General features: G+C 48.6%; 1 protein-coding gene across 7 annotated transcripts in view; it reads right to left on the reverse strand.

Annotated features, from left to right (window-relative positions):
- Positions 1-10,126: 10,126 nt before the first annotated feature.
- Positions 10,127-23,892, reverse strand: part of LARP4B (La ribonucleoprotein 4B) — a 122,267-nt gene continuing 108,501 nt past the window's right edge. For 4 of the 7 annotated variants that reach the window (XM_034929854.4, XM_034929855.3, XM_008953086.3 and 1 more), the window contains 5 exons: positions 21,432-21,477; positions 18,318-18,482; positions 15,539-15,663; positions 15,230-15,443; positions 10,127-13,808 (listed from right to left, as the gene is read on the reverse strand). In XM_034929854.4, coding sequence (XP_034785745.1) covers positions 13,521-13,808; positions 15,230-15,443; positions 15,539-15,663; positions 18,318-18,482; positions 21,432-21,477 — 838 coding nt within the window. In that variant the 3' untranslated portion in view covers positions 10,127-13,520. Of the gene's footprint in view, positions 13,852-15,229; positions 15,444-15,538; positions 15,664-18,317; positions 18,483-21,431; positions 21,478-23,892 lie in introns of all 7 variants that reach the window. The other 3 variants (XM_034929857.4, XM_063607225.1, XM_034929858.3) reach the window with 3 other exon arrangements.

The raw sequence follows: 23,892 nt of genomic DNA on the forward strand, positions 1-23,892 counted from the left end.
AAAAAAAGCAGGGGGGACAAAGAAGGGCATTACATAATGATAAGGGGTTCAATTCAACAAGAAAACTATCCTAAATATATATGCATCCAACATTGGAGCATGCAGATTCATAAAACAAGTACACCGATACCTACAAAAAGACTTAGATGGCCACACAATAGGAGTAGGGGACTTCAATACGCTACTGACAGCATTAGACAGATCATCAAGGAATAAAACTAACAAAGAAACTCTGGATTTAAATTCAACACTTGCCCAATTGGACCCAATAGATATCTACAGAACCCTTCACCTATCAACCACAGAAAATACATTCTTCTCATCTTCACATGGAATACACTCTAAGATTGACCATAGGCTTGGCCATAAAGCAAGTCTCAATAAATTCAAACAAAATTGAAATCATGCCAATCATACTCGGAGACCACAGTGGAATAAAAATAGAAATCAGTACCAAGAATATCTCTCAAAACCACACAACTACATGAAAATTAAACAATTTACTCCTGAATGACTTTTGGGTAAACAACAAAATTAAGGCAGAAATCAAAAATTTCTTTGAAAGAAATGAAAACAGAGACACAATATACCAAAATATCTGGGATACAGCAAAAGCAGTAATAAGAGTAAAGTTTGTAGTGATAAACATCTATCTCAAAAAGTTATAAAGATCTCATATTAGCAATCTAACATCACACCTAGGGGAACTAGAAAAACAAGAACAAACTAACCCCAAAACTAACAGAAGGAAAGAAATAACCAAAATCAGAGCAGAATTGAATGAAATTGAGATGCAAAAATCCATACAAAAGATCAATGAAACTAACAGTGGTTCTTCGAAAGACTAAACAAGATTGATAGACTGCTAGCTGGATTAACAAAGGAAACTTAAAATCTCCCAAGATTGTACAGGAAAACAAACAAACAAACAAACAAAAAAACACTGAACAGACCAATATTGAGTTGTGAAATTGAAGCAGTAACCTACCAATCAAATAAAGCCATGGAATAGATGGATTCACAGCCAAAGTCTACCAGATACATAAAGAAGAGATGGTACCAAATCTACCGAAACTATTCCAAAAAATTGAGACATGACCCCTCCCTAACTCATCTTACGAGGCCAGCATCAGCCTTTTACCAAAACCTATGCACCAGTAACACTCAAGCTGAGATCCAAATCAAGAACACAATCATATTCACAATAGCCAGAAAAAAAAATACCTAGGAATACATCTAACCAAGGAGATGAAAAATCTCTACAAGAGAGCTAAAACACACTAATGAAAGAAATCACAGATGACCCTAATAAATGGAAAAACATTCCATGCTCGTAGATTCGAAGAATCAATATAGTTGCTTTTTTTGTTTGTTTGTTTTGAGATGGAGTCTCGCTCTGTTGCCCAGGCTGGAGTGCAGTGGCATGATCTCGGCTCACTGCAAGCTCCGCGCCCCCAGGTTCATGCCATTCTCCTGCCTCAGCCTCCCGAGTAGCTGGGACTACAGGTGCCCGCCACTGCACCTGGCTAATTTTTTGTATTTTCAGTAGAGACGGGGTTTCACCGTGTTAGCCAGGATGGTCTCGATCTCTTGACCTCGTGATCCACCCGCCTCGCCCTCCCAAAGTGCTGGGATTACAGGTGTGAGCCACCATGCCCAGCAGAATCAATATAGTTAAAATGGCCATACTGCCCAAAGCAATCTATAGATTCAACGCATTCCTGTCAAATTACCAACATCATTTTTCACTGAACTAGAAAAATTATGAAAAATTTTATAACTATTCTAAAATTCATATTGAACAAAAAAAGAGCCGGAATAGCCAAATCAATCCTAAGCAAAATAATAATAATAATAAAGTTGGAAGCCTCATATTACCTGACTTCAAATTATACTATAAGGCTACAGTAACCAAAACAGCATGGTACTGGTGCAAAAACAGATTCAAAGATCAGTGGAACAGAACAGAGAACCCAGAAATAAAGTCACACACAGCCATCTGATCTTTGACAAAGTTGACAAAAATAAGCAATGGGGAAAGGACTCTCTATTTGACAAATGGTGCTGGGATAACTGGTTAGCCATATGCAGAATGACACTGGACCCCTACTTGCACAAATTTTTACAAAAATTAACTCAAGATGGATTAAAGATGTAAATGTAAGACCTCAAACTACACGCATCCTAGAAAAAGACATAGGAATCACCATTATGGAAATCGGCCTTGGCAAAGCATTTATGACTAAGTCCTCAGAAGCAACTGCAAGAAAAACAAAACTTGAAACAGACCTAATTAAACTAAACAGCTTCTGCACAGCCAAATAAACTATCAAAAGAGTAAACAGACAAACTACAGAATAGGGGAAAATATTTGCGAACTATGCGTTCTACAAATATCTAATATCCAGAATCTATAAAAAAAGAAATCAACAAGCAAAAAACACATAAACCAATTTAAAAATGGGCAAAAGACATAAACAGACACTTCTCAAAAGAAGACACAAGTGACCAACAAATGTGAAAAAATGCTCCACATCACGAAACATCAGAGAAATGCAAGTCAAAACCACAATGAGATACCATCTCACACCAGTCAGAATGGCTATGCTTTCAGATGTTGAGGTTTTTTTTGAGACAGGGTCTCGGTCTGTTGACCAGGCTGGAGTGCAGTGGTACGATCACAGCACAGTGCAGCCTTCACCTCCTGGGCTTAAAAGGATCCTTTCACTTCAACCCCCTAAATGGCTGGGACTACAGGTGTGTGCCACCACACCCAGCTAATTATTTTTATTTTTTGTAGAGACGAGGTCTTGCTATGTTGCCCAGGTTGGTCTCAAACTCCTGGGCTCAAGCAATCCTTCTGCCTTAGCCTCCCACAGTGCTGGGATTACAGATGTGAGCCATTGTGCCCAGCCAGAATCGCTGTTATTAAAAAGTCAAAAAACAACAGATGCTGGGAAGCTGCAGAGAAAAGGGAATGCTTACACACCGTTGGTGGGAATGTGGGCCCTGCGGTCCTGGCCTACAGGGAGACGCCATCCTACAAAATAAAATGTAGAAATGAACACTCCACCCCGTCCCACGTGGCTGCAAACATCAGAGTCCTTTGGGGATCAGTTGTGCACAGTAAGCCAGCAGTACTCCGATGTCCCCAGGACAGAAGTGTGGAATCACAGCAATTAGCCACTCTACCCACAACTTCCAGCCTGTGAGCCAGGGACAAGGATGACGAGCCTCAGGCCTCCAGGGGCGTGACCCCCGTGTGCTGCCCCAGGTCTCACGAGACCCCAGGACACAGCTCTGGCCTGTAGCAGCCAGGACCACCCCTCAGCCCCGTGCCGTCTGACACAGTCACGGCCACACAACACAAACTGTCTCCTTCATCATGTTTTACGTAGATTGTGTTGAAATGGTCCTATTTTGGGCAGAGTCAAATAAAATATTTCAAAAATCGCTTCCCCTGTCTCCTGTTGGGCTTTTCTAGGGTAACAGGATGCTCCCACTCACACTGCAGGAGCCCCTCCAGAGTGGGGCTGGAAGCTTCTCTGGGTTTACTGAGAAGAGGGCCTGGGGTTCTTGCCTGTGGGGGTGTCTGCCTGGCACTCACCGGCCGGCTCGCTGACCTGCAGGGAGGCCTGCGCACCCCGGTGGGGCTGGCTCCCACAGGCCCAGCTCGGCATCCAGGCTGCAGCCATCTTGCAGCCCATATGGCAGTTCCAAGAGTGGGGTTGGCGGTTTTCCTCCCATGGAACGGCCAGCACACCGTGAAGCTTGCTTGTCTCCTCCCCACCCTGACCCAGTCTTCCCCAAGCCTTGTCTCTCCAGGTCCGGTCTTTCGGGCTCGAATGGCATCTAAACAGGGCAGGAAATACCTCCTCCTGCCAAAGCAGAGGTCAGGCGGGCGAAGGACACGAGGGTGGGGCCATCTGTTCAGGAAACGAAGGCAGCTTCTCCTGGAGATGTGGAGGGTCCACCTAGGTTCCTGCTGTCTAGTTGGGTAGGGCCCATGATCCCCACCTCTCCACACCTCCCATCGGCTGTCCTGCCCTGTCCCGTCTGTGCACAGAAGGGAGGTGTGGGCACCGAGGCGGTCCTGGGCTGGGAGCACGCTCTGGCCTTTCTCACCTTGAAGCTCCTCGGGGCTCTGCACTAGCAGCCCACGAGATGTGCATGTTTCTAGGACAGGTGGCCCCTTAGACTCTGCCACGCAGGGCCCCTCCCAACTTGAGTCACTGGCAGGGCACTCCCCAGCTCACTCTGTGCCCTCTGCAGGCTCAGCCCTGCTGGGAGGGAGGGCCAGTCCTGTGCAGAGGGGCCATGCCACGTTCCCTCCCATTCGTGGCCAGTGGGAGTGAACACAGGGTTGGTGGGTAAACCGCCTGTAGTTTAGAAGGAAGAAGCAAAAAATTTAACAAACTTGAAATGTAAAAATCATGATTTTTACAGAAATACTATGTTCTTAAAGCATTTAAGATGGTGAGCTCTGCCACCATTTTTTCATGTTTTTTATTTTACATTTAGGTTTGAGGTTTTCATTGTTATCATTAAGTTTCAGTATATTTTCTGCAGTCATCCACAAAAATGGGTCAGTAGCACAAAAGTGTTTCATCAGAACATAAATGTAACATAAATATTAGCTGGAACCATATAAAGTTGCTACTTGCTCACTTTGACCTCTAAAAACAGTAATTTCATCTGGCATGACCAAATACAACTGTAAGTAACATGTATGTTTACAAGCAAAGCTGACTGGGCTCTCCAAGCCACAGGGACAGCAAGATGAAGTTTGCAGGATGCAGCTGGTGACGATCACTCAGGGCATCTCTGAAAGTGGCTCTCCTGCGACAGGGCCACCCACCCGGGAGGTCACAGCCGGGGTCACACGGAGCTGCAGGGTGGGGCGGGCTCTGCCTCTGCCGCTCCAGTGCGACAGCAGAGCAGCAGGCATGATGTGACACAGATGAGCCCGGCCCTGGCTCCTCAGGGAGGACCCTGTAGACCTACGCCGGGGATGGTGGGTGCCCTGAGGAAGGGTCACCTCCCCAGCAGGTCCCTCCACCAGGCGCCACCCTGAGGTCTCTGGCTGCCAACGGGGCAGGACCGCCTGAGTTTCTAATAGGAAGGATGAGGTCAAAATATGTATCCTGGGCAGTGACAGGCGTTTTTGCAGCAAGGACAAAACCTCCGAGATGCCTTCCCAGCCTTGGGATACCACAAACCCACTGTCCACAGGGCGGGTTTCGCACAGAAGTACCAGTGTCTCACACCTCAAGCTGTGCCGATTCTCCTCACCCGGGGAAAATGCTTACTTAAATGCTTCTTTACAATTGCTCTTGTCAAGGGTACCACAAAACTCTGTGTTCAGAATCTGGGAGCTGATGGCTTCCCATGGCCTAAGTGGGTGTTGGTGACATCCCCGGCGTGCGGCGTGGCTGGAGCCCCTGAACCCTGGCTGCGGCCACGTCCTCCTGTCACTTTGGGCTCCTCTGGCTAAAAGAGGAACCCTGCCTCTCCTCTCCCGGGCTCCTCTCTCCCCGCCTCTCCTCTCCCGGGCTCCTCTCTCCCCGCCTCTCCAGCTTGCAGTGTCAACACCACGAACCCACGTGAGCTCCATCCTGGGCTTGCTCTATGTTGATGGTTTCTTTCCCGCCCTCCCCCGTCTCCCAGGTGGCCGGGGGCTCTTCCCATCCCTCCTGACCTTTCCCTCTAGGTTTACTTCCTATGAGGCAGCTCCAGAGCCTCGGAGGGGCGGCTGGAGGTCGAGGGCGCGTGGGGGGCCTGGAGGGTGCAGGGGACGCCGAGGGCGCGGGGCCCAACCTCCGGCCAGCCGCCTGGATTCTGGTCTCTGCTCTGAGCGAGGTGCGTGCGTGCCTCCCTGCTTTTGAGCGGGGATGCAAAGGACCCCCGGGCTGCTGCGCGGAAAAAGGCGGACGGGGATCCAGGGCGCAAGCAGGGATGGAGGGAGAGGCCGACACAGACGGCGGCAGGTGCGCGTGGTGAGGCCGCCCCACGCAGGGAGGGGAGGGGCGCGCAAGCCGGGACTTGAACCTGCACTGGCTGAGCTGTGGACGCGGCCTGGCGGCCTCTGCGGAGCTGCCTCTGGCACCTGTCCACAGCGTCTGGACACCGGGCGAGGAATGGACCCGGAAGCGTCCCCTGCCCAGGGGGTGCTGCAGGTACCCAGGGGAAGAGCATTCACGGGTGCCAGGCCCAAGGGGCTCACGCCAGAAGTAGACCAATTAGACGACTACAAACGGTGCTCAGTGCTGCAGAAGCAGCCGGGGACAGGCGGCTGTCGGAGAGGGCGCCAGGCATCTCTGGGAAGGGAGAAACATCCTGCGAAAAGTGGGAGAAATTCCACAGGAAGGGGCCAGCAGGTCCCAGGCAGCGTGGGCAGAGAGTGTGGGGTCAGAGATGAAGTTGCAGGTGGGTTAGGGAGTGACTTGCAGGCGCGCGTCTAAACCTTATTTCTTCCTGCAGGAAACCATTGGAGCGTTTAAAGCAAGGGAACAGGGCGCGCTCACTACCACAAAGGAACCCTCGGGCTGGGTGGAGAACGGGGCAGGGAGACTGGCGACGAGATGGCCGGGCTGGACTCTCGGAAGGATCTGGGGAAGAACCAAGACTGGCCCAGGATTTGGGCTTGCCTGTCTGCGTGGGGGCTGCCCGTGGAGATGGGGTTCCGGTGAGGAGCAGGAGGATCCAGGCCGGAGGGTGGGTGGTCCCATCTGAAATGTGGACTGACTGCAGGTGGCCACGCCAAGGACACAGTGAGACATGGGCTGGAGGCTGAGCAGGCTGGGGCTGAGGAGCTCGAATGTACTGAGTGGACGTATTAGTTACCCCTTCTTTCTTAATGGCCCCAATTTTGTTCAGGGACCCCTCTCTCCAGTCACCATGCACCTTGGGGGAGGTGGCCCCACTCCTGAGCCCAGGATGGACCTCACTGACCTGAAAGCCCCTTCCCCGTGACGGCGTTTGGATCCTAAATCTAGCCAGTAAGATGTGAAATTTACTGGCAACTTGTTTCCTTATTCCCAAAGCCACACAAAAAGAAACTCATCTCCCCACCCCCACCCCGAGGTTAAGATGTCTGGCTGCAACACTCCCAGCTGCCGCACACTCCTGCTGCCTGCCAAGGACGCTGCCACCACGGTGGCCCGGCCCGACAGCAGCATGGAGCTCTGCCTTCCTCTGCAGGGGACAGTACATCGCACCTGCCCCCGGGCCCAGGCTGCGGCCTCTGTGCTTCCAGGCTGATGGATTTCAGCTGGTATGGAAGGTGCGGCATTGCACGAAGTAGAAAGGTGTGGGCCTGGAAGAAACTACCCGGTAGCAAAGGGCAGACACTGAAGAGGGCACTGCCCCCGCTGGCCTCAGGAAACGGGAGGCGCAGCAGCAGGAGAAGGTCAACTGGGAGCTGAGAGCACCAGAGGACTGAGAATTGGCAAATTACAATCTCCAGGAAGGCAAAGAGAAAAAAGAAACAGAGCAGCACGGAACAGCGAAAGGGCAGATGTAATTGGTCCATACGCAACAGTTAGAAGACTGAGGCTGGCAGAGTGGATTACAAACACCCACCACTCCGTGCTGTCCACAGACAACTCCCTTCAGACAGGGCACAGGCGGGCTGAAAGTCAAAGGATGAAAAACGGCACGTTACACCGACAGGAGTGAAAAAGAAAGAGCTGGAATGCCTTTGTTACTGTCAAAACTTCAGAGCAAAGACAATTACTTGGGTCCAGGGTCCTAACGACAGATCAGTCCAACAAGAAGACACGGTGATCCTAAATGTGCATGCGCAGAATATGTCCCGTTAGGACAGGGGTGAGGAACAGGCTGCGGCTGCCCACACTTGTAAGCGCCCCACATTTCTGCACGCGTAGCTAACGTTAGAGAGAGCCTTTCTATACACTCACATCCTATGTAGTAAACACAGTGAGCTTCGGCTGGGAAAAGCGGCTGCTCCGGCCGAGGAAATCCTGGTCGTGGATGAAAATGCATCTCTGTGGGCCCTCACAGGCCCACGCAGAGGTGAATGAATTTGGCTGTCTTCTGCATCTGCATCTCCTGGACACTCACTGATCTGCCCCGGGGCCTGGTGGTTGCTGTCTCGGCTTGGTCCTGCAAGCCCCTCTGGGCGGAGCTGCTCAGCCCGTGCTCCGGGGCTCACGCCTGCAGGGAGGCCCAGCCTGTATCAGGATCCTCTTCACAACCTCCTGACCCCACCGGGCGGCCCTGCGGCCCTCCAGCTCCACCAGGGCAGGGCTAAGCCTCTCCGGCTGGCCTGGCATATATGCTCCGAGACATCACACACTTGGCTATGGCCTGGGCTGACACAAGTTCCATAAGCACCTGAAGGCTGGTGCACGAGGGTCTCTGGCTAAGCCACTGCACGCTTAGGCTGTGCCCTTCCTTCCTGGCCTATGGCCTCACCTGCTGTCCCTCCTCTCCATGGTGGAGACACCCACACACCTTCATCTAAGCAGACCAGCAGTTGACTTGGATTGGAAACGGCTTGTGCCCAAGCAGGCCCAGCAACACACGTGGTCCTTCTTCAGTTGGTTCAATCCAATGCTTTAGAGAAACATGGGATTTTAGCATTATTAAAAGATGTGGATATAGCAAGGAATGGAATACAACAACTTCAGACTTTGGGGGGCGGAGGCGGAATACGTAAACCTCTGACAGCCATGAGGAGACCGAGCCCTGGCTCTCTTGTGGGACCTGCTGACCCCAGCAGAGCCCTGCAGACAATCCACAGATACACGGTGGTCACTTCCATCCAGGGAGTTCTGGCAGGGTTTGTTATGTGGCAACAGCAAGTCAATACCTCATCCTAGTTCTTCCCAGGGCAGTGCTGTGCACAGAGAAGACACAAAATATACTTCGAGTTAATACTCATTTACCGAGTATCTGCTAATTTGCAGATGGCGTGCTAAGGACAAGGGAGAGGCTGGTGATCCAGATGGCATAATTCCTGCCCTCAGGGAGCACAGTTAATCATACTTTGATGAGTTCTATGAAGGAAATTCTCAGCAACACAGGATGACGGGTGAGTTAAATGCTATGGTGTTAGGACAGAAAGGGAAATAGGCAGTGTAGAATAGAGACCCTAGAGACCCCAGGTGGAGATCCATGCACACGTGGGAAGTCTGCAAGTAACAGAAGCAGCACTGCAGACCAGTGGAGAGACAGTGAACTCACTGGTGATACTGGAAAAAGAAACTTTCCACATGGCATAAAGTAAAATTGGGTTCCTGCCTAAGCACGCACACCACACACACGATTAGGCCCAGCTGGATTAAAAGCATGTGTGTGTGTGTGCACGCGTGCACGCACACACACACACATGCACACATACACACACACTATCAACTTTATGACCCTGGAGTAGGGAAAGACTTCTTAAGCAAGTCCAAGACACTCAACAAAAGAGAAGATTGATAGATTTTACTACACAATAATTAAACACCGTAAAAGATGCTATTCTAAATAAAGAGTTAAGACAAATGGTAGATTGAAAGAAAATATTTGTAACATATATGACAAAGGATTAATAGCCTTAACAGATCAAGAATATTAATTCCATCAGAAAAAGATAGTAAAAATGGGAAGACATGAAAAGGCAACGCACAGAGGAGGAAGGCAGCAACATGTTAATCAGTCCCCCGTCCACTCGGTGCCTGGCACAGGAGGGGCCCCGCCTCCCGCCAGCCTCTTCCTAGTGCAGACATCACTGCTGCCTAAGGATGAGTCCATCACCATGAAGACCCAACGTTAGCTCCAAACAGCTTCATGGACACAGCTTTGGAGAGAGTGCCATTTTAACAAAATCAAAGTCCTGATACAGGAACATGTATTTTTGCAGTAAATCTTGGCAGTCACAGTAATGGCTGTCTCCGCATGAGCACCTGATGTTAATGCTCACTCTGAACCACTAAAACACAAAGGGTGAGCCCCGTGTGCCACAGCCAGCCCCCACGTAGGTGAGAAGGCTTTAGGATCCAATCATATATGAGGCCCGTGTTTCTTTCTCATGCACTTATGGGAACAGACAAAAAACTATGTTTAGAAAAGATGCATTATTGAAGAAATTTTAATTTAAAAAAAATCAAAAGAAAAATTTAACAGTGCCTAAATCTTTATTTTCATAACCTACATTTTTTTTCAAATTAGACAGTTTTACACTGAATGACACAAAAGGAAACTTAAATTACCAATAGTTTACATGTAAGCTTGATTCCAGTCTTAATGAAGCAGAACAAAAACGAAACCCTCGAGGAGCGACCACATGACCCCCGCGCTGTGAGCTGCTGGCGGCCAGCGCCCTCGCCTCGATTGTCTGCAGCCCTGTAGTGGGCCGCGAGGCACGCAAGCCGCAACTACAGCTCGCCAGCGGGGCACACAGACAGGCATGCACCACCACTACCCGTCGCCCGGATACACTGAACTGGTTTTGAAGCCTGAACTGCAGAGATCCTAATACAGCAACGCAGGACGTTTACGGCCACCCGCCAGTGACAGCCGGTGATGTGATGACAGGAGGGCCTGGGTGAAAATGTCAAGACACTCACTCTCAGAGAACGACGACTCCACTTGAAATTCATGTCTGGTGAAACGGGACCAGGTTTTTATTCTTCTATTTCAAAATGATAAGCATCATCACACGATTTTACAAGTTAAAATGCCATTTGTCACTGCTGCATCTCTGATTCTATAACCTGAGATACTGCTGGGGGTAAAGGAGGGTGTTAACTTAAAAAAAAAATGTATGAAAGCCACTCTCATCGCGGTATGTGACACAGCACAGTTGGCATGGACCGCCACAGCTTCCTATGATGATAACTCTCATTTTCTTCTGAGCGGGAACTCTTGAAGTAGTATCAGGTTTTTTCAGACATTATACAGCAATCTGTATTTCACCTTTAATTAAAAAGGATGCTATAAAAATCACCTCCGAGCAAGGTCTCAGCTCTTGCTGCAGAAGACTGCTGCTGGCTAGGCAGGGGCTACAGTGTACTGGCCGGAGGGCAGCAGAGCCCTCCAGTGGCGACTGGCTAACGCACGCGCTGCCCTCCTCATGCAGCTGTTGAGCTCCCACTTCGGTCGACAAAGTGAAGGACTAAGCTGGCTCTAACCACACACACACACTGCGCTGCAATGCTCACACCTTGGGGGAAAGGACTTCTCATTATTAAAAACCAAGGACTCACTGGCGGACGGGCAGGCCTTGTGTTTTGGGAATGGCTGATGGCGCCGTGGCCCTTCCGTAGCGAAGATGCACCTCGTAGGCCCAGGCCTCAAGGTTGCCTCCCAGCTTTCTGAGTATTGAGAGTTTGGGTTTCACAGATCAATTATTTCTGATTTTTTTTTTTTTTTTTTTTTTGGTCAGTGAACTGACAACTACAAAAAAAAAATCCCCATGTTCTTTAAAATGCATTTGAAAAACACTAGCCCTGTGGCTATTTCTCTGTATTTGAATAATGGCAACTGCTTTAAAGGAAATGGTCAAACAGGCATGTTTTCCTCTGGCAGGGTCAATCATGCTTAGCTGCAGGTGATTTTAATTAGATTACTAGTCACCTTCACTTACAATCCTGCCAGTTTTTGCTCTCTATATACTTTAAAACTCTTTCACATTAGATATGATTAGTATGCATTTACATACATTTTAAAAGAGTACGAAAACATCTGGAGGCTTTTAATAAGACTTTCCAATTCCCTTTTGCAGCAAAGAGGCAGAATCAGTTCAACACACCGATGTAAGAGAAAAAAGAAAATCTCAACAAATCAAAATAATATTCAAACCACAACATTTAGTTTATCTACATCCTGCTCAACAGCAACATTTATAATATATCAATAATCTGTATCAGAATTTTCTCTGTAGGGTACCTTTTTCATATGTTCTGATTATTTACAACTGTACAAGCGAAGCACACTCCAAGTGCACGTATTTAATACAGTATTGACTATTTGCATTTACAGGATTTTCCAACATTCTGAAAAAAGATCAACTGTTGAAGATCTTTAAGGTATATTACAAAAACTACTGCTAGCTCTTGTACTACAGTATGCTTACTCAGTAAAACTAGCGACAGGAGATCCACGCAGTAACTGAGTAACTCTGACCCACTCACGCCAACCCAGGGCCGGGCTCCATGGACTCTAAGCTGTCTTATACAAAAGTTAAGGCAAAGTCATTTTCAAGTTTAAATAAAATTCAAGTCTTTAAATATTGGATGGAAATAATTTTTTCTTAAAAAAAACCCTCAGTCTTGTTAAATAACATTTTGTGGAATAAAGTGTATGGTTACATTTAGCAGGAAATATTCTTATTTTAATGTTTGCTGCTTAGAATAAAGAAAAATTTGAGGCATTTTAAAACAAAATAATTTATATTTAACTTTATTATAAACTTGCTAACTTTAGTGCATCCTTGTTCTTCAGAAGTGCAGCACTTCTGGAAGTGAATCAATGAGGCCCTCGTCTTGGAGGTAAAAGAGCAGGAACTTTATCCTCCACCAGCCAAAGAGGGGGAAAAACCACAAACACCGTTCTCTCACGATTACATAACTCTTAAATCCATGTGCTGATGCAGAGGTACAGGGAGATGTCCACACGGAGCTGAAGATGTGGACTCTCTCCAACCAGAGTGCTGGGGACCACGGACAGAAATGTGCACAGAGCAGGGCCAGGGCCATCAGCTCACAGGGGTCAAAACAACATCATGGTACAACTTCTGGTAACATGTCAGTGGGCAACAAAGTGTATGTTTTCATGTAGGTTCTATTCACAATGTGCTTTGAATTTATATTACATAATAGCCACTTGAAACTGGAGTGAGAAGCTGGTTACTTGCTTGCAGTGCATCAGAACCAAGGTTTCTGGGGTGGCCCCTGCAGGTTCACTCTGCCCAGGAGATCAAAAAGGATGCGCTCTCTACATTCTTAAATGCCACAGTCCCCTACCAACGGCTTAGGTGGAAGCACAGCTCCCACATCAGCACTGATGCCCTGGCGCGGCCAGCACTGCCTCTACGAGGCCACACCTGCCTCTGCCAAGGCCACTGGCCCTCATTCGTCTGCGGGGACATTCTAGAGATATGCACTTACAGACCAGTTACTTAAAAAAAAAAAAAAAAAAAAAGCAGAGTTCCCTTAATTTAGAAAAACTCACTATATATAGCTTGCATTCAGAGCCACATGGAGGCTTAATAAAAAATACCAATTTGTTAGGATAAATGCTTTTTCTATCTTGGAAAAGAAAATCAGACTTATGCATCACCTCCAGTTAAGCACCAACCTAAAATAAGGTTTGTATTAATTAAATCCTGAAAAATCGATTTTTTTTCAAGAGGGGGAGAATCCAACTCACAGAAGAAAACCAACTTGAGGATCCCACAGGCCTCAGACACTGCAAGCTCCTAACCAGCGGCTTGCCCTCGCACTGAGTGGGAAGAGTGTCTCGTTTGTGGTTAACACAGCGCTCTGCGACCCCTCCCAGACGTACGGTTTTCACTGAGGAGACTTGGGGGGAGTGCTCTGCTCTCGGCTGAGACGCTTCCCCATGGCCAAGGGCGAGGGCCGGCCCCCTGCCGGCCGCCTCTGGTCTCTGGGGGCTCCAGGTGTGGACTTGAGGGCTGGGGGCTCCCGGTATCTCTCTGCGGGCTCTGCCAGCTTCTTTTCCTCCTTCCCACAACCAACAGTGTTTGGCTTTTGTTCTTTTTGGGGTTGCAATGGGGAAGAAGGAGGCTCTTTACTCGTTCTCTGACAAATCTCTGCGTAGCTGGGCTTTCGCAATTCCTGGAAACAGACAATCCTGGGTTACCTGTGTGAAATGGTGTCTCTAGGGACAAGACAGGAAATCAAGTTCACTTAAGATAAAAGAGTTTTCAACTGTAACTAAGTTTCCATCTTCACTAGTGTTTTTAACTTTTAAAAAGTTCATAAAATCTAATGATTTAGTTTCCCCTGCAGCAGAACACTCCCTCTGTGCTACTGTAGTAATGGATAAAATTAGAAAAGGCATGACGAAGAAGAGTGCTGACTCAACACCATCCCTACCCAGCCCTATGCCTGCTTGGGCAATGCGGAAGCCTAGGAAGAGTCCGGATGCTGCCCACACTGGCTCCGCCAGCTCAGGACAACAGAAGGGTGTCCCAGGTGCCCACGGTGGGCAATGGACCCTCACACGGTACTCAACCCTGAAAGGCAAACTCCAAAAACAGTCTTTAAATAAAATTGTTTTGCACATTTCAAACTACAAAGGACTGGAAATATCTAAGAATGATGAAGACAGCTAAAATGTTCAAGAAATGTGTAATAGGGTTTTCAGATAAGTGGAAGCATAAAGACTAAATAACAGAAAAGTAAAATATTTCCCTTAATAACTTTTTTTTTTTTTTTTTTTGAGACACAGTCTCACTCTGTCGCACAGGCTGGAGTGCAGCGGTGCAATCTCAGCTCACTGCAACCTCTGCCTTCTGGGTTCAAGTGATTCTGCCTCAGCCTCCTGAGTAGCTGGGACTACAGGTGCCCACCACCAAACCCAGCTAATTTTTTGTATTTTCAGTAGAGACAGGGTTTCACCATGTTGTTCAGGACTGTCTGGATCTCCTGACCGCATGATCCGCCTACCTCGGCCTCCCAAAGTGCTGGGATTACAGGTGTGAGCCACAGCACCTGGCCTCTTTTATTATTATTATTATTTATTATTAAAATTATTAATTTTAACCTATAAAAAATCCTTTTTTAGACTCAGCCCAGGGGACAGTAAGGGATTAAACTCCCAAATTCAAGGAAAAAGCTCACCCAAGATCAAACTACAGAGGCCACAACTCAGAATAAGACAGGCCACAGTTCACCCAGTAGGGAAAACAGCAGAAAGGAAGTCGCTGGGGTTCAGGCCTGCTGGGCCCACAGGGGTTGGAGGCTGGTGGGGCCACCATCTTGCTCTTCCTGTCTCTTCATCAGACACACGATGCGCGCGCATGCACGCAAACATACACACACGCGCAAAATGCTGAAATGATCCTAAAGTCTATGGAGAAACAGGAGCTGGGGTCTTGTTACTACTCAAGAAACCTCTATTGACCAACACTGAAATAAAAGGACTACATGGTGGTCTGAGAAAGAACTAGAGTAGTTAGTGGAAAATTATTAGCAAATATTAAAGGTATTTTGTACAGAAAACACAACACAGACAGACGCAAATAAAAACCCACCAAATTAGATGTGATTAAAAAACGAGCAGGTGCAGGAGTGCGCAGCGTCTGTTCACACCAGAGCCTCGCGGCTGTCGTGCAGGAAGGCAGGCACGAGGTACGTACCGTGGCGGCTCCGTTCACCTGCACCGATTTACATGCGGTCGCAGTGAGGGCGGGAGGAAGTCTGTCCACACTGTGGGTTTCCTTCTGTTTCTCCGCCACCTTGGGATCACTGTAAAAATGCCACCCAATATTTGAATCTCATGCAACATCACAGGCCATTCAAGTCAGTCAACACCAAGGCGCTGGAAGAACACCAATACTCACTCGGGTAAATGAGCTGGGGAGGGGGATCGCTCGTACGTTGCTGATACAGCACAAGAAGCTGGCACCGAGGGCTCTCTGGAGACCACTACAGGAAGGGTGTTCACGCTTGCGTCTGCACTGAGGGTCTGAAACAGGGTCAAGAGTGTTCATCAGAGTCCTGCCGGCACTAAGCGGAGCTGGTACCAGTGCCCGTTCACCCCACCCGTGAACAGCCTTGGGAGAGCGGCACAAGGACATAGGGGAAGAGGGTCTTCTCCAGCAAAAATGTCACAGAGCCCAGGACTATCCTCTGCCCCACAGATCGCCCACCCTTCTCTTTCTCGGCAAATGCCCCACTGTTCTTACATCACAGGCCCTTATCTCCTCTCCCGCAATGATGATCTACAAGCTTATTTCTTAACTGAACAGGCATCAAACACATCTCACCCACCTGGCACTTTGGGCCCAGCACGGCACGGCACAACACCACATGCATATCTGCTGAGTGTCGAATCCTAACACAGTTCAACACAACTCATTCACACAGCTGAGAAAAAACAATCGGCGCCTCCACACCCATATAAATGTGAGCTCCCAGCCCTCCCTGAATTCACAACCCCAGGAAGCAGGTGTGCGAATGCCCCCATCTCAACAGGTGAGGAAACTGAGGCCCAATACCTCTAAGTTAATTTGCCCAAGGCCAGGAAGCAAAGGACAGAGTGAAACTTACTCCCTCCTTACTCCAGCCAGCGACCCCTGTGCAGGGGCTATTTCATGTGTGCTTGATCTTATACATATGGCATGTGATGATACACTTGTCATGCAACTTAAAAAAGGCAGGAGGGCAGGTGCTCTTTACACTTCTGCCCTTAGATGAAGGCTGACGACAGACCTAGAGCCCTTCCAGCTGGAGAACCAGAATCCGCTGCGATTCCTGTGCTCGACCAGCAGGAATCCAGCTTGGTGGAAACAGGAGGGCAAAGGACTCCTTTTGTAAAAGCTCATTTTAAATTCAGGGTAGGGGCCGGGCGCGGTGGCTCACGCCTATAATCCCAGCATTTTGGGAGGCTGAGGTGGATGAATCACCTGAGGTCAGGGGTTTGAGACCAGCCTGGCCAACATGGTGAAACCCCATCTCTACTAATAATACAAAAATTAGCCGGGTGTGGTGGTGCATGCCTGTAGTCCCAGCCACTCAGTAGGCCGAGGCAGGAGAATCACTGGAACCCGGGAGGCGGAGGTTGCAGGGAGCCAAGGTCGTGCCACTGCATTCCAGCCTGGGTGACAGAGCAAGACTCTATCTTAAATAAACAAATTAATTAATTAATTCAGGATATGTGCAGTCCCAATGCAAATGAAATGCAGATCCACAACTGCAGGTCATGAAGCAAGTCAGAGTGACCATCACGAGCTCCATGTCAACAGGGGAAGGGCTGAACCCCATCATTTCTGGAGCCTCCACCCCACTTTGAAACCCAAGGGCCACGCTGTTGACTCAAGAAGCTCCCAAGAAGCAGCAATGGAGCCCACTACACCTGGGTGGTGGCATAAGGCTCAGGGTCAGGCTTTTCAAAGAAGCAATTCTTTCTTCAAGAGAAACCTTACACAAGACTCAAACTGGGCACAGCAGGAGCTGCTGTTTCTGAAGCAGGGTTGGAGACCTGCCTCTTCTCCTCCACTCAATACCAACGCGAGTAGGCTACAGTTGGAAAACTAGAATTCATGATCTTTAAACTGCATTTCTTCTCAAGGCACTAATACCTTAGAAATGACGGTGTGGAAATTTAAGGCTAATGTGACAATCCTGGAATGTACTCAATCTCCAAACAGGAGCATGACCATCTACCAATATGAAAAGGACTAGACACGTCACCTGGCTTTCAGTGTAAAGATACTGCATCAAAATCCACCTTAAATTCTGCCCTAGGAAGTGAGGAATGGTTCTATCTACTGCGGGGCCTTCCCTAAAGCCCAGGGTGGAAGAGACACTGACTCTGCAGACCTGGGTGGGGTAGCAAGCAGCACGGTCATGTGGCGTGGAACAGACATGTGGTAACTCTGGGGCACAGCTGGGGAAAGGGCCCCTGGCACAGGGGACACCGGCAACCAGGAGTGCTCAGCAGGTTCTTCCTGGGCTCTTCCTATGCACAGTAGGTAACTGGGCAGAAAACTTCCTCTGTACTTCCCAGAGCCTTCAACGCCAGGTGTGGCAGCCGGCCAAGTCCCACTTCCACCTCCTAAGCACATTAGAGGCCAGAGTGCTGGGCTGAGTGTCCTCTGTCATCTGCAGCTTGGGATGACTCCTGGGATGATGTTCACTGCAGTGGAGGCGGCACCTCGTGGGGCAGCCCAGACCTCACCAGAAGCTACCGACACTACAGTGAGGTTCTCCCAGGCTTCTTGCTCCTTGTCTCATGTAGATTACTACACATTTTAATCATTTCCAATACAATTCAGATGTTTCTATTTCATTCTGTTGTTTTGTAAAATAAAGGCAGGTCTGAACTACAACAATGACAATGCAATCTAAGTTTCTGGGTGAGAGAAAGGGTGTGTACGGCACATCATGGCACACGTTTCTACCTCTGACTTCATCAGACAGCAATGTTAAGGAGAAGGCCCAGCCCTGGGTTCAAGGCTGGCCTTACTCCAAATCTGTGTGACCTCTGCAATCACGTGGCCTCCAAGCCTCTCTTGAGTATTAAAAACAAACATGTATAAAGAGCTCAGCAAAGCGCCTGACACGGAACCCGTACCTAGACACTGTTGGCAACTATTAGACATGCAATATATCCCTTACCCTTTCTTTGGATGGTCCTATTATCAAGCTAGATAGCCTGTTTTCAAACAAGTCCTCTGTCTTCAAATTGCCGGCAGCTCCAGGTAATGGAGGGAAGCTGGACAGCCCCAGCTCGAAGCTTGGCGACGGAGGCTTTGGTGGCGTTGGAGACTGTGTCTGGCTGCTCTGCAACAGAATGACACCCCAGGGTCACGGTATGGAGAGAGAAGGCCAAGCAGCTTATCATTTCCACACCTGTCTGGAAAATATCTGTAGAAACAAGCAGATCATTCAACCCAGACAAGGGCTTCCTCACTCAATTGAAGGTTCTCCCAAGCAACTTCAACCATCTAGAGCAGAGCTGTAAAATTGAAATCTCAAGGATGCTGCTGCCCAAGAGATGTGTCACAAAGGACACAGTGAGGCTAAGGTGACATCCAAAGAGCTATCCACCCATGGCTGCCAGCACTCACGAACAGCAGGGGCAGCTGAAGGCAAGGGAGACACTCTGGAGTGACTCCAGCCCACCAGATGGAAAGCAGGGCAGCCTGAGTCTAGACATTAAACTTTCTCACTTTCAGACAAGTGTTGTTACTACAGCATAGTTTTTAATGTGAGTCACAAGATAATTGTTAAAAACAAAATATGACACTCTCTCCCACAACCTGTGTAAGAAATTTTACACACGTGCATCAAAAAAGTGGTTTAACAAAAGGGGAGGGGGCTCGAATTCTCTGAAAATAAACTTAATGAAAGTTTATATTTTTAAATAATTAAAAACACAGGATTTGACAACAAATTCTAATCAGATTCTTTGACTTCCAAGAAAGCAAACTCAGTATAATAAGAAGTGAGTGTACTTTGTAAGCCCAAATCTCAGAAGAAAGGCAGTAATACCTTTTATTGGAAAATGATCTATCAACCCGCTTTAACAAGCTAGCAGTCATTTTGCGAGTACGCAGTTCCTCAGCTGAAGGACACATGGCACAGAAAGGGGAAATGAGTTTACATTTAGTTTAGAAATGAATTTATATTAACTAAAGAATACAACTATTTTTAGCTGAAACAATGGGCTACTCTGACCAGGAAGCAAAGATCTCATGGGATCCACCTAACTGGAAAGTGCCAATGTTTCTCCAAAGTTTATACACAGGAAGGTGAATCCCTGCATCAGTAGATTCTAGAGAAAATATGTCAGAAGTGAAAGCAGGTCATAGGATGAAAATGAATTCAGGCTGACACAAACCCCAGTCCAGTCTGTGTTGGGCATTCTGCTTGCTTCTCTGCTCCACGCGACAGGTGCCTAATTTTAGCTTAGCTTTTCCCAGTTAGGTGTCCTTGGCAGTAAGCTTGTTACCTACTGAGCAGCTGGCTGTTGTATGCTCTCTGTAACCCAGTATTGTGAATATGATGCTCAAAATGATCCTGCAAAGCTCTAAGTTACACATGGCCACTATGATGGCAAAGCGGTTTTAAACATCTGCACGTTTCTGAGGTGAACACAGCTTTTCAGAAGATAAGCATTATTAGAGAGACAGCCTTCCCCAAAAATGTATTTAAATCTCAACTCGTAGAAGCAAAAGAGGCAGGCAACAACTGCCCAGATGTGGGAGTTACAAAATGACATCAGCCACAGATGGGACTTGACTTGGAAGGCAGTGTTAAAATCCTCTAGGATCTGAGCACCTCTGGGTGAGGTCTGAGTACTGCTCAGGTCCCATGGGCGTGGTTAGGCCCGAGGCTCACACACTTTTACAGAAAAAGCGTCTGGACCTTTCTGAGGTCCTGAGAGCACGTACATAAGACGATGGGCGTATGCTCTGTAATCAATACAACACTGGGCCACAAGCCGAAGCTTCAAAGCAGGTCACAGTCATGAACACATGCATCAGGAATGCAAGGCAAAACATAACGGAAGAGAAATGGCTGTGGGAAAACATCACGGCGGGCACAACAGTGCCCTGTGTTTAGATGCTTGACTTGTTAGTCCAAATGGTCACAGGAATTCACTAATTCCAATTGCAATTAACTGGTAAAAACTGCCTTACCAACTAGTTAAACAAAAACTAGACTAAGCCGACCTCATGAAAGGCACAATTTCTGAGTTCTAAACAGAGATTGTATCTTTTGTGATGAGAAAGCACCTGTGTGATGGCTTGAGGGGCTGGACCAGGATTTGTCCAGGTCTCCTCCAGCATTCCTTGTATGGAATTCCACATCTGCAAGCCCATGGAGGCATCCCTCCCATCTTCGTGGGTACTGCTAACTGCCACCTTGCTGTCCCACTACTGGTTCGTGGGTACTGCTAACTGCCACCTTGCTGTCCCACTACTGGTTCGTGGGTACTGCTAACTGCCACCGTGCCATCCCTCCCATCTTCGTGGGTACTGCTAACACTGCCACCGTACCGTCCCACCACTGGTTCGTGGGTACTGCTAACTGCCACCGTGTCATCCCTCCCATCTTTGTGGGTACTGCTAACTGCCACCGTGCCATCCCACCCCTGGCTGTGGAGAAGTCCATGCCATCCTCCACTAAAGACCAGCACAAACATTTTCCACAGGAGAAACTCTGATTAATCAACCCAAGCAAAAATCACCATGTCTCATGTACTTACCGCCACAAAAACCTATCACTTATATTTGGGTCTGTCCTGCCAGTAAGTTATAGCAGAAGGAGATAATGCTTTCTACACAGCGGGAGAGTATTCGAAAGTTTTGAAGGAAAACACCGACAAACAAATTGCTCCGTGGAAGATGCTTACTCTGCTCATTGAAATGAATGGCTCCAGTCATTTCAGACTCTCCGGTACAGCTGCCACACAGAAGAGCTCACGTGCACACCCGTGTGTAGGCTGCAGTGCATGCGACAGCAAGTTCCTGGCCATGCCTGTGCCACAGCACAACACGCCTGTGCACTGTGGAGTCCCTGCAGCACATCGCTATTTCCAAAACCTCTACAGTTGCTTCCTCCTAGGCCAGCCAGGGTGTCAGTTATTACTTAGTGGATTTCACGTTACAAGTCTTTTGAAATGCTCATTCTTGTGTCTTAACCTTAATCCATTTAATTAAATCTCAGGTTTGGTATAAATTAATTTAAATGTCTTGTGAAGAGGTATATGCTTTATGTACTCACTGTAAACTTCTCCTCCCTTTTCTTCCGGTAGCCAAAGGAATTCTTCCTAGAGGAGTGGAAAGTGAAAGACTGTTATTTTTTTCCCACTTGGAGAATTTATTATTGAGCACGTTTGCACTCACATAATCAAAGTACACATCAATTCAGTCTTTATCACTTTGAAACCTTTCAAAGATGACTTTCAATTCTAAAATCCCAACTTCAGGAAGCGTAAGCAGAACAACACAAAGTTGACAGCAAGGGACTAACGTGGAAGTCCAGGCAAGTGATAAAGAACAGAAGAAAACACTGACTGAAACCAACTCCCTGGTGCCTCCTTGGGATGTCTGTTAAGACATGAGTACTGAACATCCACTGGGTGGAAATGACAAGACACATAAAATCTGAGACTGAGCTCCATGAATGAGTTGTTTAAAATGGTGGTGAGAATTTTCCTGGCGCAGATTTGCTTTACATCAGATTTAAAAGACCCCAAATACCGCGTCCCATCCCCTCCTCTGCCCTCTCAGCTTCCTCCACTACTGCCTCAATGGCTGACCCCTTCCCACGAAAACCACACAAGGACCTCTGTGCCCCAAAGACTTCCTGCCCTCGCCTCCCAGCCTCAGGAACCACATTCTGGACCTCCCCATGCAGGCAGCAAGGCCACGCCACACACGCAGTTGATAACCACAGGACAGACACTGATTAAGTGGTGACTTCAAGTGGAGACCTAGGACACTAGGATGGCCAAGACATTCCCATTTCCCTGGACAGGCTTATGTGGTCTAACAAGTCACATGACACACATTCATCTCAATGGATAATTTAATGGAATGCAAAGACTCCCCCAAGGGCCTTGTATTACATAACCTGGAAAGGAGTTAAGAAATAGTCTTGACTAATTCCTTCATTTACAGAAAACCAAAAACTAGTCTTGCCTAAGATGGCCTAACAGTGGAAAACTCTGTGGAACCTTGGGCCAACCCCTCTAGGGCAAGGACGGCACAAACCTTTAGGATTCTGGAGCAAATCCCTATTATCTCCTACAGAAAACTTTCTGGAAATAGCTCCTGGCTTTCTACTGGTGCCTTGCGGAGACTGCAGGCCAGACTATGGGACATGGATGAGTACTGAGCCACAGGTGGGGCATGAGTCCTGACAACCCAACCTCCTGTAGGAACAGGGGGCTTGGTGCTCCTTGTCCTGGATCCATGCCTGTGGCCTCACAGGGAGAGAGGGTCCTGGGCCTGCATGATGGACAGCCACCCCAGTACACACCTGGCTCAGCACCACTCCCTAATAGGGGGTGCTCCCAAAACCCAGGGAGCTGAACTCCCACTCCGCTGAGCCAGGATTCAGAAGTAGTGGAAAGGTGGGGCTACAATGGCTCATGAGCAGAGCTAGGGATGAAACCAGATGAGAGGCTTCAGTGGGACAGGACTCAACTGGCCCTGGGGACCTGGGAGGGGTGTGAGACGGATGGTGTCAGCACCTGCTTGCCCAGAGGCATTGCCCTGAGCGCTGGACAGAGGGACAGCAGCCACATGGGCAGAGGACATCCCGCAGGGCTCGGCACAGGGCATCCCTCCGCCAAGGGCAGCCTGCTCGTCACTACCGGCTGGGACGCAGGGGCACCCATCCCTTGGAACACAGCGGTGTCCAGGACACAGACCTGCCTGCCATGGGGTCCTATCCCAGTCACCATCAGTGGGCCCAGCCAACACTCCCCCACACCCTCACTGGGCTCCACGTAACCCATGTCAGACCCAGAAGCCCACCTGCAGCCGTAGAACACTGTCAGCTGTCAGTGCCCATCATGCAGAGAGCAGGTTGGCCGAGCCAAGGCTCAGTGACAGGGCCATGGTGGGTTACAGCTCACAAGGGGTAGCAAGGGACCCAGGGTGGTCCCAGCACCATAGAGGAAACATCACTGTGACACCCGCGACTCTGAATGCAGTGGTGTGAAGGCCTGAGACCCTGAAGAGGTGTGCTTCCCCAAGCTGATCCTAACAGTAGCTCCACCAAGGCAGCCACCTGGGGCTCCTCATGCCATTCAACCCAGCTGGGCTGTGCCCTGCCATGGCCGCCATGCAAGGGTAGGGACATGTGTCTGGACTCTGGTAAGGGGTTCTCCAGGACACCTTAGCACTTTGGTCCAATAGAGAAAGTTAATGGAAACAAAACAAACCCTCCCCAAAAGGGGAGGTGGAGGCATGGCTGCTGTGGATCAGGTTCTCAGGGCAAGCAAGGCCTGGCGCACCTCCCTGCAAAACAGCACAAGCTCTTTCTCAAGACAGAGGGAAGGAGGAGGTTACGAAGGTCAGCTCTGGCTTCAGAACCCATCGCAGAAACAGGCTGCAGGAGTTGCATGCGCTTTCCCTGCCCACCACTTCCTAAACCACTCCCTAAACCACTGGTGCGTGCTTCCTAAACCACTCCCTAAACCACTCCCTAAACCACTTCCTAAACCACTGGTGCG

The sequence above is a fragment of the Pan paniscus genome, chromosome 8, assembly GCF_029289425.2.
Source record: "Pan paniscus chromosome 8, NHGRI_mPanPan1-v2.0_pri, whole genome shotgun sequence".
Classification (NCBI taxonomy): domain Eukaryota; kingdom Metazoa; phylum Chordata; class Mammalia; order Primates; family Hominidae; genus Pan; species Pan paniscus.